Source organism: Dermacentor andersoni, chromosome 3 (genome assembly GCF_023375885.2).
Source record: "Dermacentor andersoni chromosome 3, qqDerAnde1_hic_scaffold, whole genome shotgun sequence".
NCBI lineage: Eukaryota > Metazoa > Arthropoda > Arachnida > Ixodida > Ixodidae > Dermacentor > Dermacentor andersoni.
The window spans coordinates 192,389,125-192,408,076 of record NC_092816.1 but is presented as its reverse complement, the minus strand read 5'-3'; the positions used below and the strand labels follow the sequence as shown (position 1 = coordinate 192,408,076).

Sequence of the window (18,952 nt, the reverse complement as noted above, 5' to 3'; positions counted from 1 at the left end):
TAACCAATTATGGTTTACACAAGGTTGGCTAACCACACAAGGTTAACCCTTGCTGCTTAGGAAATTGGAAGTAAAAGGAAATAGAGGACACAAAAGATTCAAAGTGAGAGAGAAAGACGAAGATTGGAGAGCAGGACAGGAAAAGGCAACTACCAATTTCCCCTGCGTGGGTCAGCCCTGGCATGCCGTCTAGGGGAGGCCAAAGAGGTGTGTTGCCTCCGCCAACGGGTTATAAAAGTACGAACATCCAGCTTCAGCTCTACCCCCAAGATACCCTTTCCCTGGACATGGCTAAGCTGCGCACTGCTGCACATGGAAGGGTCCAACCCACGTGTGCTTGAGTACATGGTGTTGCAACACACCGAATGCCTGCTGGCGCAGACACCCCAGATAAATATACTAAAAAATTGTTTTGTTACTCAAATCTTGACAGTTTATTATGCAGACTTTGCCCTGTTCAGATGCTGTGGCAAAAACCACAACATGATTATGACGCACGCTGTAGTGGGGGGCTCCAGATTAATTTTGGATAACAGTAACATGCAGTCAATGCACAGAACATGGGCATTTTTGCATTTCACCCCCATCAAAATGCAGCCGCATCAGTCAGGATATGATCCTGCATTCACAGATTTGTCTGTGATCACTATCTGATGATGATCACACATAGGCAATGAAGAATAAAGACAAACATATGGTAACGATGATGATAGTACACAGATGAGAAAGAAGTGCATCATTAGTACCGATAGAATTTGTATTCTTTTGAAATGACTTTTTGCACATTTCAAATAGATTTACTCTGAAGCAGACATAAATGAAAAAATTTAGAGGATGCTTAAGCTTCGTCTTTAAGAGTGAAAAGCCATAGCGTTCAAAGGTCCCTGACTGCTATCTCATGCTTCCCGGCAACTGCAGCTTATGTAACCGTAATGTTTACTGGGAAATGCTGGTGGCGAACGCTATGCACAAAGGCGAGCTTTCTGTTAGAAAGGTGGCCTCTTGTGGGGGGCTGCGATGTGGCCGAGGCGAGCGCCTTCTGTAACTGTTGCAAGGGACTGGGCGCGCTGCTTTACAGCCTTTGAGATTTGTGCGGGCAAATCTGGGAGGTCATCGCCGCTCTATGAAAAGTAGAAATGCAGAAAAAGTGGTTTGTGGGTCTTTTTTTCCTTTTTTTGCTTATTGTGTAATAGAATTGTGTTTTCTCATATATACAAATTACAGTCCGATGCTATCATGTCTGTAGATTGTGTGTGAGTTGTACTTTACGATTTTTCTACGCATTTTACCTTGAGAAATTGAATTATTTCAGCAACTTCCTTGTGCCACATGGAGGGCCTGCATGCTTGGGTATGCATGGTTCGAAATTCTTTTTGCCAAAATGACATCCGACGCTGGAGGCCATACACTGACGCCGGATTTTCTGCGACATGGGGTCCTTATTGCTATTGCCTTATAATATACAAAGGTTTTAAGTGTCAATATGACAATCATAAACAAGCTCTAAAAATATTTTATTTTAAAATAAATGTTGGCAGTAGACCAACCACCTACCGGAGTGCAAAGGGGCAGTGGTAGGCACCAGCCTGGAGCTCTCCATGCATGTGCAGGGTCAGCAGTCGACCCATAGCCGCGACTGCACCACTCGGCTGCCTGCAGTGCAAACCAAACAAGAGCCACCCACTGGGCACAAGGCAAATCTTCAGCTCATATTTGCACCATGGGACGCATGGCCATGCAATTAAATACACGCCTGCTGATATGATTGCAGCACTCAACATGACTCTAATCCCCGCTGCAGTCCTGACATGTGCCGACCCATTAAATTCGCAGGCCATCTAAATTGACACGCAGATGAAAACACGTATGTCTTGACTGCTGTGCACAGGCAAGAGCACAGAGTACAAGTGCTTCCATGGCATTTTCAGATCAGCACCACTGAATGAAAATTAAAAACTACAAGGACAACTGCTTTACAGGTAAGTTCACTAGGGTTGAGGATTGGGCGAGTTGGTAACACAGCGCTCTGTTCCTTTATCTGGCCGGCTCAGCTTGTTTATTCCTTTGTATGTTGCGCTGTACCAGTTCTAGAATACAGGTAAGACCTTCTGACCGTCTCATCACCAGTTCACAGAGCCACCAAAGCTCATGAAGCTTTCCATCTGTGAATGTTTTGAAATCCTAGCAGCTGTCAGGAGCTTTCAACAAGTGCTGAGGTAGGCACCAACAAAAAAAAAAAAAAAATGTTGGCTGCACTTTAGACTGCTTACGAGTGGGAATGCAAAGGCATAGGCACTGACTATGGGGGAGGTGGGGCTGCGGGGCCCGAGGCGAATCCGAAGTTATGGGGAAGGGGAGGGGGAAGGGGAGCCTCATTTTCCTGAGAAAAGGATGCATGAGCTTTTGCTGGTATTTAGCCTAGAGCCATTTTCGTTGGCCCACTTCAACACCTTGTCCAGACCAAACTACACTTGTCTTTCACGTATCAGAAGGTTACATTACCTAAACCCTAACTGTAAGTCATCTACATATACACAATAATACCCATGCCACACGGGCACAGGAAATGGCATTAACTTCCTAATGCCTTATTATTTATTGTCATTTGCGTGGTGCCACACGAGCAAATAAAATGGCATTCATCTTAATGCCATTCGTTATTTAACGCGTTCGCCAGAATTCATTCGACTGAAAAATGCGTACTCTCGACGCCGTAGCTTCGCAAGCCACGGCATCGAGAGCAGTCGAGAGTACGCATTTCTCAGTGTAAGTGAAGTATTTGAAACGTTTAAACCTGTAAGAGAACATTTATACATGACTTTGAAGTGCAATCGGCACTTTTATGAGAAGAAACCTTTTGATTTATACTAAACAATCTTTGATAATGCAAGGATTGTTGCAGCTAGCGAAGCTGCGGAAAAGGTTGGCCACCTGTGAAGCAGACGAAAGTCACTTATGGATGGGTTGTATTTGTAGCACGGTAGTCTTTCGTCGCGCGCAGGCTGTTCACGTGCAGTATTTCTGTTTACGGGCTCCACGTGATAAGACGAACTTTCTCAGATTGGCGCTGCAACGGTACCCTATTCTAGTACACCGTAGCGACGGTCTCGCTGCGACAGGCGCCATATTGTTTCTGGGCTTCAGATTTGACATACATTGGCCACAGTTGCTGTGGTCAATTCTAAAAGACAGCAAGAAACTCAAGCTAACCGTGCCATAGTATGCTTAGTTTTACATTTCGCTGTTTATTACGACAGTTTAAACTTGTAAATGCGTAGGTATTTTTTAATTCATACCCTAACATTGCTCACTTCAGAAGACGCTGTCATCGACATCATCGAGTCAAATGCCATTAAATTTGGACGTGTGGCAGCTCCGCCAAAAAAAATGGCATTTGGGAACTTGAGGCCTTAACTACTGAATGTAATTTTCTGTACCTGTGTGGCACGGGTATAAAAGATACTTCGTGGAATGAGTGAACGTAAAGAGTTCATCTTTACAATAAAAAAGGCACAACTTATTACTCCCCTCTGCAGTACCCCAATTTCCTGGATGAATGGCCTGGACAAGGTGCTGCCAACTCTAACCCAGGATGCACACTTTCATAAATAACTCTCAATTACATAAAGCATATTGCCATGTATGCCCATTTCTGAGAGGTCTCTTAATATTCCAAATCGCCAAGTGGGCTTTTGCCGGTATTCAGCCTGAAGGCTAAATCCCTGAATCGCCAAGTAGTGTCATATGCCTTTTCCATATCAAGGAAGAGAGACAGGAAAAATTGTCTGTGAACGAAGGCCTCATGAATGTATGCCTTAATCTTTACGAGATGATCAGTTGTGGATTAACCTTCTTAACATACAATGATTAGCTCACTGGCCCTTTCCAGGCACCATCACACAAGGTTTGTCTTTTTTGGAGCGATCACGAGAATCTCGCCACTCTTTAGGCACTGGCGGTGCCTTCTGGCTGGTTGTGTCTACTGCCTCTTGTGGTGTGCTGGACACACGCTCTGTGATTGATGCGAAGGCCTCGACATGTCGGAAGAAACCTTTGAGGTCACCATCCCAAAGGACAATGGCACCTTTTGCTGGGATGGCAGAGCAGTGTTAGCTGCATACACCAAGAAGGCAGATGGCGTCACTGGCGGCTCACTGCGTGTGGGCCGGACAGTCCCCAGAAGCCGTTGTGTCGCTGCCACCTGGCACGTCACATCGGCAAAGCTGTCGTTGGGCAGGTATGACACACGCCTGCGTGCCTCCTTGAATGAGATATTTTCTTTTACTTACCCTCGTGGGCTTGGGTACATGGTGTCGCAACACACCAAACGCCTGCTGACTCAGACGCCCCTGCGGGGATCTACATAAAATGCAGCACAGGAATACTTTTCTTTAAGTTCAAGAAAATGCGAATGTGTATGTGCCTCAGGTGCTCGTTTTGATATTTCTAAGAAAAAGATGCCACACTGGATAGTCTGCCAAACCCAAGAGAGTAGAAGCCTAGCAGGAGCCATTAGGACATTTTCTAAAAGAGGGACGCCTGTTTCTTCTGACAGGGCTTCGAGTTGGACGGACAAAGGAGGCCTAGTGGCTGGGCAGTTATGGAACAGCTTAACTGTGGACGTCATGAATAATTGAATGAAATGGATGGCCTACAGCTGATTTTACGTTCAAGGCGTGGTAAAAGCGTAAATATGTCCTTTGGAGCTATAAAGACCATTCGTTAGATTCAACATACAGGCTTTGCACAGGACTAGTCCTGAAGGTGCATGTAGCAAGGCAGATGCCTAAGTGGTGAGTAGGATCTAACATTTTCAAAGCACTAGGTGTAGCAGAATTATAGACTATGGCTCAGTAGCCAAGACGTGATAATACTGGACCTTTGTACAAGCTTATTAGGCATTTCCTGTCAATTCCCCAGGATGTGCGTGACAAGAGTTTCAGCAGATTCATAGTCTTGAGGCACTTCGCCTTAAGATACTTCAGGTGCAGGCCAAAACTTAAATTCTCGTCTAAAAGGATCCCTAAAAGTTTGTGTTCACAGCTCACAGATGGCCGTTCTCCATTGAGATATATTATGGGGTCCGGCAGTATACATCTCTTCTTAGAGAACAGGACGCAAAAACTTTTTTGAAGCTTTAGTTTAAAATCATTCTCGTCTGCCCACTTAGACAATTTATCCAAGCCAAAATGTACTCGTCACGTGCAGATTTGCAACCTATCTTGATGTGATCCACATAACAGAATAAAACATAGTATGTAGGATGACAGTGTTAAGCGAGTTCATTTTTACAATAAAAAAGAATGCAGCTCAGCATACCACCTTGTGGAACAATTCAATTCAATTCAATTCAATTCACTTTATTTTCAACACCACAATGTTGAGGACCGTGAACAAAAAGCCTTTTATTCACGCATTTTTTCACGTATTTTTTTGTAATTTTTTACGCATGAGGCGAACACCAGCCTCATGCGTGAAAGGACAAGACAGAACGTTAGTAACTCTAACATGGAACGTACGATGGGAGAGGTAACTCTGAATCACATTCAGCAAGTTGCCTTAGACTCCCATTTCAGACAGATCACGAAGGACTCCAAAGCACCAAGTTGCGTCGTACGCCTTCTCCATATCTAAAAATACTGCGGAGAAAAACTGTTTGTGCACAAACACATTATGGATATTTGTCGTGATACGGACAAGATAATCTGTTGTGGATCTACCTCCCCTAAAACCTCACTATAACTGCTAGGTGAAAAAGAGTCCTTGCCCTCTTTGAGAACAGGAATTACGATTGCTTCTTTCCAGGTGGACGGAATGTAACCAGCAAAGAACATGGAGTTAAAGAGTGACATTATTGTTCTGTTAATTTCAGGGTGCAAGTGGTTGATCATTTCATATAGTATTCTAGTATTCTGCCACTTTCTGGAGCGGACTTGTTACAACAATTCGGTGAGGCCTGGAACTCCGCTATAGTAAATGGACGATTGTATACTTCATTGTATGTGCCTTTCCGACCCAAAGGCAGTCACTCTGCTTGTCGCTGGTATTTCAGAAATGCTCTTGTGCAATGGGATATATTGGAAACGTGTTCGAAATGTTTTCCTAAGCCATCTGCCTGGTCCTCAAGAGTGTCTCCTTGTGTGTTTACTAAAGGTAGGGGATGAGTTCCGTGGCCTTTTATTTTGTTCACCTTGTTTCAGGCTATTTCATTCATCTATATAACTGATCCTACTTACATATTTTTCCCAACTTTCCCATTCAGCACGGCGGCGTGTTCTTCTACCTTGTGACTTAATTGCCTTGAAGTTAGATTGTCTGCGGTCGGAAAGTTGCGAAGGAGATTCCAAGCCTTGTTTTGCTTCTTCCGCGCTTTCTTACACTCATCATTCCATCATGGAATATGTCGTTTCGAAGGCGACCCGTTTGTTTGGAGAATGCATAGTGATGCAGCATTAATTATAAATGCTGCTAAGTGTGCTACTGCGTCATTTATACTAAGTACACGGGCATCATCCCAGGGCAGATGTGTTAGCTCACGAAATCGTCTCCAGTTGGCTGAATCGATTTTCCATCGAGGAACATAAGGCATTTTGCCTGTTTTCTAAGGTTTGAAAGGATAGGAAAATTATCACTTCCATAAGGGTTGGTAATCACTTCCCACTCCAGATATGGCACAATTGTACTGGACGCTATGCTTAAGTCTACGGAGGAAAATGTTTTGTGTGCAGGGCTGCAGAATGTTTGTTCCTTCTTGTTAAGCAAGCATGGACTTGAGGAGAGTAAGAAGCTTTCTATTAGACGTCCTATAGTATCACAACGAGAGTCACCCCACAGTGTACTATACGCGTTTGGATCTCCGACAACTATGTAAGGAGAAAGAAGCTCATCAATAAAGTTCTGAAATGTTGCTCAAGAGAGCTGATAACTCGGGAGGATGTATACAGATGTGATAGTCATTAGTTAATTTGAATATTATGGCTTGAATAGCAACTGCCTCATTATGCAAGAAAAGATGAGGCGTGCAGACAGGACACAAGAGCAGAGAAGTGTACAACAAGAACGCCGAAGTTGCAACACATCTGTAGACTATTATTGCTACACCACCGGACAATGTGACGGCGTCTTCTCAGTCCCTTCGGAAAATGGTGTATTGCTGGAGAAAGTTTGTTTGTGTAGATTTAAGACGTGTCTCCTGAACACACAGCAACTTTGCATTGTATTTCAGTAAAAGTTCTTTAATGTCGTCTAGGTTGTGGATAAGACCTCTCACGTTCCAGTATATTATTTGTGTATTCATATCGTTTGTGTTTTTGTGCTGTGTATCAAGTGGATTCAAGTTGACTTACGGAGCCTTTGCAGGCCCCGAAATCCGCGATTTGTTTGTCTTGCAATGGTCACAAGAATCGCACCGATCCTGGGAGCTGCTGAACTTCTGCTGACTCAAGCAGGTTGGTCTCGGGGTAGAGACGCTGCCTTGGAGACCAGCAACCCTGAGATCGATGACCCTTCCTTCACGGACGACGAAGCAGTGCTGGCTGCTGTCACTGGGGGGGGGGGGGGGGGGGGGGGAGGCTGGTGGCATGGCCATGACCACACTCTTTGTGGACCGAGCAGTTGCCGGTGTGTGCTGCGGCGTTGTCTCCTTATGCACCACAGCAACATAGCCTGCGGTATGAAGACAAGAAACATGCTTCCATGCTTCATGGAAAGATACGCTTTCCTTTACTTTTAGTGCAATGATGTCTTTTTCTTTTTTCCATGTAAGGCAGGGATCCAGAATATGCTGCATGGTCGCCATTGCAGTTTGGGCAGCACAGGGCACCAGCAAAGTTGTCAGAAGTGTGCTCATGGTCGGCACATTTTGCGCATGTCTGTCACCATTGGCAGCATTGCAAGCCATGGCAGACTCTTTGGCATTTGAAACATCTACGCGAGTTTGGAATGTACGGTCTTACTTGGATTCTGGTTGCGCTACGTCCGTCCACATTCTGTCCCTTACTTAATACCGTCAGTGTAAAACTAAGTGCAATATAACCATGAACGTTCACCAACTAGCCCCCTTCATTGCTTTACTAAACTGGTATATCCTGTTTCGAGGGTCTCTGAGGGAGTACTGGAGCCAAATGCAAGGGTAAGATGCTATGTGGGAATTTCGATGTTGTCTCATTTGATCTTGATTCGTTGTACTTGTGGTACATTTTGTTCTTTCCAGGCCTCTAGGAGCCCTTCTTCAGTCAAATTCAAGAGGTCTCCATCAGAAATTATTCCTCTGGATGTGTTCATCGATCGCTGTGGGGTCACTGATTCGTACATCACCAAGCATTACGAGAGTGGAGAGCTTTCCATCCTGGTGCTGATCACGAAGCTCGAGGAGGAGGTCACTGCTAGCCATTTTCATTACCTTGTAGCCGGGACGTAGTGCATCAGATGGCAACAGTGAAGGGAGAAATCATTCTGGTGCTCTCTTCAGGGTTTTCACTATGTATGACATGAAATCATGAGAAAAGTGCTGCCTTTCTTCGGTGCACTCTCTTTTGTGGTGAGGGGGTGATCAGGCAGATGGGGTCAGGACGATAAACCCATGAATACCTGCTTAATTTCAGTGGCTATGCCAGCCACCCACCACCAAGCCAACAAGGGGATGCTACAAGACCCAAAGGAAACGCTGACGCCAGCTGTACATAGCTACTACAACCTAATATAATAGATCCAAGATTGGGTAAACTACACTAGGTTAACCCTTGCTGCCTGAAAAATTGAAAGTAAAACAAAGAGAAGACAGGAGAGATCCAAAGTGTGAGAAAAAGACTACGGTTGGAGGGAGAAAAAGACAGAAAAAGGCAACTACCAATTTCCCCCGGGTGGCTCAGTCCGGGGGTGCCATCTACATGAAGCAGAGGGCAAAGAGGTGTGTTGCCTCCGCCGGAGGGCCTTGCAGAGATGCCCCTTTCCCCAGACACGGCTAAGCTGCACACGGCTCATGAGCCCTCATGTGCTCGGGTATGCGGTGTCACAACACACCAAACGCCTCCTGAAGCAGACATCCATGCGGAGAGCAATTAAGAGAGTTTATGAGTGAATTCCTGTTACTGAGTGTTTATCAGTGATAGTCATGCTATTTCTTACGCTTGCCTGTGCAAATGACGCACAAAAAGCTATCGCAAAATAGTGCGAAGACCTAATCTACTACAACGTTGCCCAATGGAAGCCTTGTTAAAGCTTCCAGTTCCTGTGGAAAGCCTTGTGCACCTTTTACACTCCCTCTCCATGCTGCATCAAGCTACAACTCTTGCACCAGTGCAAGTGGCCTTGGACATCCTACTGCTTACAATTATTGCTCTAAACTTAACACTTGAGAATTAAAATACTTTGAACCACTCAATGTGCAGAGATCTCCAGTACAGCCATATGCTGAGCAGCTGAGGCCGCAACCTTCCACATTCGCACAGAAGCACCACACTAGTGCGAGTGCACCAAACACCTCGGAGGATGTGGGCAAAGGATTATCGTTGCTTTCCTCATTGTGCCCACTTTCACTTGTGCTCGGTACAATGTTGGCAATGTGGTCTTCGTTTTCGGGCTCTCTTGTGGTCGCGACACCATCATCTGCACTCACAAACTCGTCGACCATTGGCCCCTCAATGGCTTTCGGAAATTCTGACAGCTCGCTCCAAACTTCGGCAACACTGGCAATGGCTTCGTCACACTCAGAATTTTCAGAGTCACCACTGGCACACGGAAGCCGGCACGTCTGAAGCAATTTCAGATTAACCACTTGTACACGGCTGTGCATACGCGTCGAGTGCCACGGGCACCGGGTCGCGAGTTTGTCTGCTTTAGCCCTAATCTCCCCCTTATTCTTCAAGATCGTGCTGAGAGTGCTCCTCGGAATCTTGCACACTGCGGGGCCGACTTTTCACAGTGTTCAACCCGATTTACGATTTCAAGCTTCATGGCGAAAGGCAAATTCTGCCGCTTCATCATGGCAACACTGCGAGAGAAGGCCCACAAGGCACAAACACAATGAACCAGAAAAGCAGCGAGACAACTCGCACTTGCGCCATCTTGCACGACGAGGGCACAAGAGCCTCTGAGCGGCTGTCTGAGCAAGCGCTGCGGGCGGGCCAGGATCATTTTTTCAGGGGGGGTGTCAATAGCTCGCCCGACGCAGCGCAGTCACGGTAGGGAGAGCGGTTGGGTGGAGCTGCGCTGCCGGGTTGCCCTGCATCCGCAAGGGAAAGACAACTTCTGGGGGCACTTTTGCGGCACTTGTCCTTCGATATATCGAGAATTGCTGCTATTTTTGTTCGATGTAAGCGTAATTTTCACTATATATACTCATTGTAACTACATCATGTTCAGAAATTGTTCGGTATACAGAATAATTTGATGTAAACAGGTTTTATATAGTTGGGTTCGACTGTATTTGCCAGAATCGAACACACCGCCGCTTTTTAGGTGTCCAAATGAGAAAACTAACGTAAAACTGGTATTGAAGGCTTCTAAAAAAATTTAAAACCTAACATGAACCCAATTTCTTAGCCAAAAAAATGGGTAATGGTCTAATATGTGTTGCCCAATGGCTGCCAGTTTCCCAAAGTCAACTTTTTTGTTTTTTAATCAGCTTCACCAAAGTTAAGTTAGGCTATGCGGTAAAGCCCACAACTGCCGCAAACACTGTTTTGGTTTTGTATATTCGATTGCCCTTGTGCAGGCAATTTTAGAATTGTGTAAATAATGTAATCAAACATTCAGAGCTACCATTATTGCTTTAATATCTTCCGAGGGCAGGCTAAAAGTAGGCATTTTTGAAAGGAGATGACGTGTGTTCAATGCATTCACTGTCCCCTAAACCCTACCGAGACAGAGTCTGCCACTAAAGGGGTCATTATTTGGGTGGTCATAGGGGTCAGGCACATGCATGTAGGGTGGTCAAATTCAAGTTATCCAGCATATGCCAATTTTAACATCGAAATAATGAGTTCGGTCTCTTAGAAATGCATGGGTACCAGCCAAGACCTTCGTTTGGGATTGAATGGACCGACAAAATCGAATTAATGGGAGTCAAATTACAGGAAGTCTACTGTACGACTACATAAGGTCACACAACTTTTATATAGCTATATTGCTTTGCAGATTTGTTGGGTGACAAGAACCGTCACTTGTTTCAGTAGTGTGATAACCACTTGGACACACCAGTAGATAATCATTTCAGCTCGCACACAATTCAGAACCTATTAAATGTTTGTCAGCATTGCTGAGAACTGCTCCAACATGCCAAGTTGAACTATAGGGGTAGCTTATATACAAAAAACCACAAGGCAATGGCAGAAGTGTGAGGCTGGGACATGCTCCATCAAAAGCTGCCCAACTGATGACTGACCGGTTGGCCGCTGCAGTGCATGCACCCAACAGCTGGCCAAGGGCAAAGCGCCACTCCAGCTGTCCGGCCACCACCAGGGAGACCAGTGCATCACAACACTCCTGCTGTCCACCACACCGTGCAACCAATAGCTCCAGCTCGGGGATTCTCTGCAGAAGAGAAAACAATGCCCTCCTTCACCTTTGCCAACAAGCGTCAATGTACAGTTTTGTAACTCATTAGCAGGACCAATACACTGCCTTCTCTTCCACTCATGGCACTTTCTCTGGCTCACATTAGTATTCCCTCACTAGCTGCACAGTCTGCAAACCTCTCACGCATGCAGAGCCTGGTAGGCTTATTAGTTTCACCTTCTCTTTAATTTTTCCTCGACTGAGTGCCTTCTCCTGTGACCTTAGTATGCAGTTCCACAATATCCCAGACACCAAGGCAAAAACATGTGATGCCTCATTCCCTCCCACTGTTGTATTAATAAACAGCTATGCACATTACCGGGTACACTCATTTATTATTCATACAATGTGTACACATACATGGATATGTGAGTATACAGAAGGAGGTCCCATACCACGAAGCTGTAAAGGGATCTTCTGTTGCAGAATACAAAAAGTCTGGGGGGAAAAAAACAGATAACCACCAGATAAAAATACAATAAAATTAATACATAGAAAATATGAGTAAATGAAATATTATACAGGTAATCAAATTAATTAGTTAAGGAGAGTTCTAGGGTTTTGCATGCCAAAACCACTATTTGATTATGAAGCATACCACAGTGGGGGACACCAAATTTTGACCACTAGGGGATCTTTAACGTTCCCGCAATGCAAGGGACATGAGCATTTTTGCAGTTTGCCCCCACTGAAATGCAGCCACGGTGGCTGCAAATTGATCCCGTGACTTCGTGCTTAGCAGCGCAAGATCATAGCCACTAAGCCACCATGGCAGGTACAGATAGTCAAGAAATGAAGGGTACAAGGATAACAGTGAGCTGAGCAAGAACTAAAGATATAATTTTGGTCACAATGCCTTTAAAGGTGGTATTGAATAGAAAAAGGGCTTTTATTTAAACAGTGACAATAATGACGATCGTATAATACCATATCAAATCTCACTGTAGAACTCAATCACTGCAAAGGACTTGGCATGTTTGCCATAAGTAGTGCATACAATTGCAAAAAAAAAAGAAAGTTAGTGCTAGATATGTACCTGGTTGGGTTGGAATTTGAGAGATTAGCTGTTTCCAACGCATCAAAGGGAAAGTTCTGATTAAGTGTTCCGAAAAGCAGTATTCCAAGTTTGTATTTGAGTAAACAGAGTACAGGTAGTTACTGAAGTTCCCAGAGTAATAAAACTGCATTCACTGGAGGTGGGCCTGATGCTAGAATGCAAATAACTTGGTTCTGCAGGTACCGTAGTGATAAAATGTGAGTAGGGTAGTATTAACCTACAAGGATGTAGTCCGTGGAGGGAGGGGGAGGACTCCCCTGGTAGAAATCCTCCCCTGATTTAATAAGCTGCGAAAGCAACTTGGACAGCACACGGCCAGCTTCTAGCAACTACAAAATTCTAATTAAGTAAAAATTTGCCCTAAAATTTCTGCATACTTTCTACACTATCTGTCCATCATCAGCTCCAACAATGCAAACATGCAAAAAATAAAGATATTTATAGAGGAGCTGAAAAAAATTAAATTACATCACAAATCACTGTTTCATCACACGTTGACAGTATAGGTGCAGCAAGGACACACATTTTAAGTTGGTTAGCTAAACATGGTTATAAATATAGTCAAGGTGGTCAAAAAAAAAATATAAAGGAAGCAGTTTCATTCCTGTTTACAAAAGTTCTAAAATAATGAAAAAAAAACATTTCCTTGGTGGAATAGTTGGTAGTTGGTTCGCTTAGAAATCACATGTGCAAGTGTATATGTATATATACAAATACATATATCTATGTATTCGTGCCCTTCATAGAGAGAGAGAGAGAAAAACTTTATTGATGCTATCAAGGGGTTTAGCGGTGAGCCGTCTTGCGCTTGCTGCCTGGCTCTTCAGCACGGGTGTGCCCCTATTCAAGGGCTCCACTGAGCCTGGCCACTTCGCACGCGTGCTGCACCATTGCCCTTTGGGCGGTGAGCTCGCTGCTGGTGAGCAGGCCCTCCCATTGCTCCGCACTCGGGTTTTTATGTTTATGGAATGTGTAGTAATGCTTACATTCCCATGTTATGTGGTAAAGAGTTGGTATTTCTCCGCACCATGGGAAGGAGTTTCTGTATTGTGTCGGGTACATTTTACTTAGTATGTGTAGATTATAGAAAGTTCCGGTTTGTAGCCTTCTCCAGTCGGCTGCTTCCTGTGCCCTTCATAATAAAAATCTTGTTTGGAAGTCGACGTTAGTGTCCATCTCTTCTTTCTATCTCCGTCTGTTGGTGTGCTACTGGTACTAGAGTGTACTAGAAGGCTGAGTGGGCCTGAGGGCGCTCTCCCGCTGAGATATTACATGTGGAAAACTTGTGCAAGGCCTCTGCGAGTGAAGTAGAGTGCGATCTTGTACGCATTCCAAAATAGAATGGAGGCGGTCCGTTCCACGGAGCCGCACACGATTGGTCAATTTGAACCGTGACGAATGCTATGACATCAATTGTGACGTGATATCTGCTGTCAATCAGTCCCTGTCGTCTGCTATCAGACGAACACAACGGAACGGACAGCCTATTTCGTGACGTAAAGAACAGACCGCCTCCGTTTGATTTTGGAACGCGTACAAGGTCGCCCCCTGAATTGGGAAGGAGACGCGCTCCACAGCATATTCAACGTACTTTCACTGTGGGCACCGAGGCCAACTGCGCTTTTATGCTCCTAAAAAAGTGCTTTATTTCAACTGCCAATTTACAGTTGCACCATTATGTCGCATACATATATTTTAGGGATGGATTAAACAACATGACGCTATCGATTTTTGTGTCATTGTGAAGTGTATAGTCTGCTAGCGAGTGTGCATTCGTTGCACACACGTTGCACTGTTTTTGTTATACAAGATTTGTACAGTAAATTTTTTAATGTCTTACATGCTTTGGTATGCCCATGACTCTTGTCGGCCATTAAGAATTGTAATTTTAGGCCAGTGAACTGCTGTTTTCAACGCAACTACTTTTTCAAGATACATAATTTGTGTCCCAGCAGCCAACGATCTGCGACATGAAGCTACGTAAGAAAATTTTATTGTGCTGTTTCGTGCCCTCTTCTTGTTGGTGTAATATTAAAGAGCAGTGACAATAATTGAAGAAAACAATATTACAGTGACATGAACTAGGTTTATTAAATGTGTGGCGTGAAGAGGAGAAGCAGATGACTAACCTTCTTGTTAAATAAAAGGGTACATAGGTATCATAATCAAGGGTTGGACGAAAGTTCATCTGGTTAGGCATGGAAATGAAGGGAATCACGGTCACTGACCAAGTCTGATGAATAATCTGACATTTCGGAACCGCGTACGGGTTCCTTGTTCAGTGAGTTGGACAGGAAATCGTCATCACTTATATAGCCAGCATGTGACGTAACGAACGTGCGTAAATGGCAGGCATAGTCCCTGGTGTCCGGTTCATCGTAGCTGGCGTCGATTGAATGATTAGAGATTCTAGCAGCCGTTGGGATGACATGTTCTTTTCTTTGGCAACAACAGTGGCATTGTCCCAGTCAATCTTGTGATTATATTCCTGCGCATGCCCGGCAATGGCGTTCGTCGTGTGACTACTATTTCTTACGTCACGTTTATGTTGCTTGAGGCGCCTGGAGAACTTCCCTGTTTCACCAATATATACTTTGTGGCAATCAGCGCGTGGTATCTTATACACAACTCCTGGGAATGATTCAACAGGTAACCTGTCTTTTACATTCATAAGCTGATTCCGGAGCTTGCTGGTCGGGATGTGGGCAATGCACAAGTCGTATTTTGAAAATACGCGCGACAGTGGCTCGCTGATTCCTTGGACATAAGGGATGGCTGCACGTGCACAGATTGTCGTGTTGTTCTCCGAGCTTGGCTCTAATATCCGCTTCGCGGTCCTGCATATGAAACGACTAGGGTAGCCGTTGCAGGTTAGTTCACGGTGGATCGTCCGTAATTCCTTTTTCAGTGCATTGTCGCCTGAGCAGACGCGTACGGCGCGTGTTATCAGGGACGACACTACAGACGTCTTGTGGCCGACAGGATGACAACAATTAAACTTGAGGTAACAACCTGTGTGTGTAGGCTTCCTGTATACCGAGAAGGCGAGATCGCCCCCATCCCGACGAACCAGTACATCCAAGAAAGGCAACGAGTTGTTCGTCTCGTGTTCCACAGTGAATTGTATGAGCCCATTTCAGGCATTCAGGCAGTCCAGGAAGCATTGGATGTCTTGCTTCTTCAAAATACAGAAGCAGTCATCCACGTAGCGATAAAAAACTTTAGGTGCCTGGTTGAATGTGGCCAGCACCTTCCCTTCCAAGGCTTCCATTACTAGATTGGCCGTGGTGACCGATATCGACGCTCCCATTGCCGCGCCATGAGTTTGCTGATTTTTCTTGTGGTGGCAGCCTTTATCAGCAAATGCATGGCACGGCAATGGGAGCGTCGATATCGGTCACCACAGCCAATCTAGTAATGGAAGACTTGGAAGGGAAGGTGCTGGCCACATTCAACCCAGCACCTAAAGTTTTTTATCGCCATGTGCAAAGAAGCCCTAGAAGCAGACAGTGGTCTTCCTGGTCGCGCCCCCTTCGACATCCCCGAACTTAGCAAGCTGCTGCGGCTTTGTCCAAGCAACTTGCGCATTGCCCACATCCCGACCAGCAAGCTCCGGAACCAGCTAATGATTGTGAAAGACAGGTTACCTGTTGAATCATTCCCAGGAGTTGTGTATATGATATCACGCGCTGATTGCCACAAGGTATATACTGCTGAAACAGGGAAGTTCTCCAGGCGCCTCAAGCAACATAAACGTGACGTAAGAAATAGTAGTCACACGACGAACGCCATTGCCGGGCATGCGCAGGAATATAATCACAAGATTGACTGGGACAATGCCACTGTTGTTGCCAAAGAAAAGAACATGTCATCCCAACGGCTGCTAGAATCTCTAATCATTCAATCGACGCCAGCTACGATGAACCGGACACCAGGGACTATGCCTGCCATTTACGCACGTTCGTTACGTCACATGCTGGCTATATAAGTGATGACGATTTCCTGTCCAACTCACTGAACAAGGAACCCGTACGCGGTTCCGAAACGTCAGATTATTCATCAGACTTGGTCAGTGACCGTGATTCCCTTCACATACATAGGTATATTCACAACATATATATAATAGAAAAATTATCGGATACTTTAAATGCCCGGATTGAAAAGCTAAACAGATCTTACGCACTGTGAGAATCGATGTACGCGAAGTTTTCCTTGCTATTTGCTTTGACTGAGGATAATCAGCGGTGATGTTGACAGCGAACATTCAATTTCTCAAACTTTTGGTCCAACACCAGAGTGGTGAGTTGATTGTCAATGCTACCTTGCGTGCACCACTGCTGTTTGTCTACATAATACACAGAGCACTCAAGGGGAGGTGTTTGCTTGAGACGCTATGCGCCATACTTCAAAACCTCCGAGAGGATTGAGCATGTACCATGTGCTTCACATGGGACATCGCACCATGGCAGAAGTATTAAACTTTAATTGAATTATGGGGCTCTACGTGCCAAAACCACAATCGGATTATGAAACATGCCATAGTCACAGATTCCGTGGTAACTCCAGATTAATCTCGACACCATGGTGTTCTTTAATTTGTCCTTAAATCTAAGTGGACAGGCATTTTTTTATTTTGCCCCATCAAAATACAGCTGCTCCAGTCTGGATCAAACCTACGACCTCAAGCAATGCCACTGCCGCAAAGCTACTGCGGGGGCACAGAAGTGTTCATTTGATGTGTGACTGCTTCCGTAGTATCCCCTATACCCTATGGTGCATTTTAACACAGCTCGGCTTCTGCACGCCCTGTGTAAGTTGTCCGCTTGACAAACTTGCATGGTCTTTATTTTTCAGAAATAGTAACGTACGATACTGTACCTTAAAGTTAAATTTATCCCGTTAGCCCACAACTACTTTCACGTAACTTAAATTTATCCATTTGGCCCACAACCGCATTCATGTGTAAAGTGTAGCATTTCCTTGTCTTCTCATGTCACCTTCTCTCTACTGCTTCCCCCCACCCCGCCTCTATGGGAACTGTGAGCAAAAAGCGGCAAGGCTGGTATCTTTATTTTTTTTCTTATTTTTTTTAAATACCCTTACAAGGCCCTCCTTACTCAATTCCCTACAAGGGAATTGAGTAAGGAGGGCATAGAATCAAGTAAGTACATACAATCTGGTAACAATAGGAAAAAAAAAAGAGAACAGCAGCCAAGTGCACAGCCTAAAAATTAGAGAAACATATTAGCTACATACAGCTGTATACGAGTACAATAAAAAGAAACTCTATAAGTTTGTAACAAACATATTACAGTGCAAGAAAAAGGTAGGAAGAATAACACAAAACAGTGAGCGTGATATGAATGGTTACCAAGGGTTAAGCGAGTTGAGTGAGTGCCTGAATTTATCACGGTCAGTTTCCGCAACTATGTTATCGGGGAGGCTGTTCCACAGCCGAATGGCATGTGAAATTGCAGACGAGTTAAATGCTTCTGTTTTACCATAGATGCGCGTGAAGCTATGATCATTGTGTAATCTGAGTGACGTGTGCGCTGAAGTTTCTAGGTGTAGGGAACGTTTGTTAGTGTGGTGGGCGTATTTATGAAATAATCACAAAAGGGCTACGTCACGACGATTACTTAGCAGCTGAAGTGAAAAGCAAATACTTATTTGAGTTACGCTAGAACAGTAGTCATAATTCTGGGAAATGAAACGTGCGGCTGTATTCTGGATTTATTCCAGTATGTTAAGTAATTTTGGTGGGGAGACCAGACTGGAGCTGCGAACTCAACTCGAGGGCGAACAAATGTTTGAAATGCCAGTTTGCGGATTAGTGTAGGTGAACTTCGAAGGCTACATCGCAAGTAACCCAGTGATCGAGAAGTGCTGGCACAGGTGGTGGTAATGTGAGAAGTCCAGGAGAGGCTTGTTGAAAGATTTACGCCTAGATATTTAAATGATGAGGTCCGAGATAATGGGACATTTTTAATAGAGTAGGATTAGTCCAAGTTAGTGCATTTGCAGGTGAAGGACATCACTTTACATTTTGATAAATTTAGAGTCATTAGCCAGGTGTCACACGAATTAGTAATTTGGTTAAGATCATTTTGGAGGATCAGGTGGTCATCAGAGCTGTTAATAGAACAATAGATAATGCAGTCGTCAGCAAAAATGTGCATGCATGATGATAAGTTATTGGGTATGTCATTAATGTACATAAGAAAGAGTAAGGGACCAAGAACGCTTCCTTGTGGTACACCAGATGGAACATCTGAAAGGGGCGAGTAGAAGCTGTTAGCGAAAGCAAACTGTTGCCTGTTAGAAAGAAAGTTTCGAAGC

The 18,952-nt window shown here is 44.6% G+C and overlaps 1 protein-coding gene across 2 annotated transcripts in view; it reads right to left on the bottom strand.

The window, feature by feature from the left end:
- The window catches only part of LOC126524404 (focadhesin), a 392,101-nt gene that overhangs the window by 337,498 nt on the left and 35,651 nt on the right, over positions 1-18,952 (bottom strand). For both annotated transcript variants that reach the window (XM_050172727.3, XM_050172728.3), the window contains exons 3-4: positions 11,384-11,532; positions 1,555-1,653 (exon numbers count right to left, since the gene is read on the bottom strand). In XM_050172727.3, the coding sequence (XP_050028684.1) occupies positions 1,555-1,653; positions 11,384-11,532 (248 nt within the window). The remainder of the gene's footprint in view (positions 1-1,554; positions 1,654-11,383; positions 11,533-18,952) is intronic.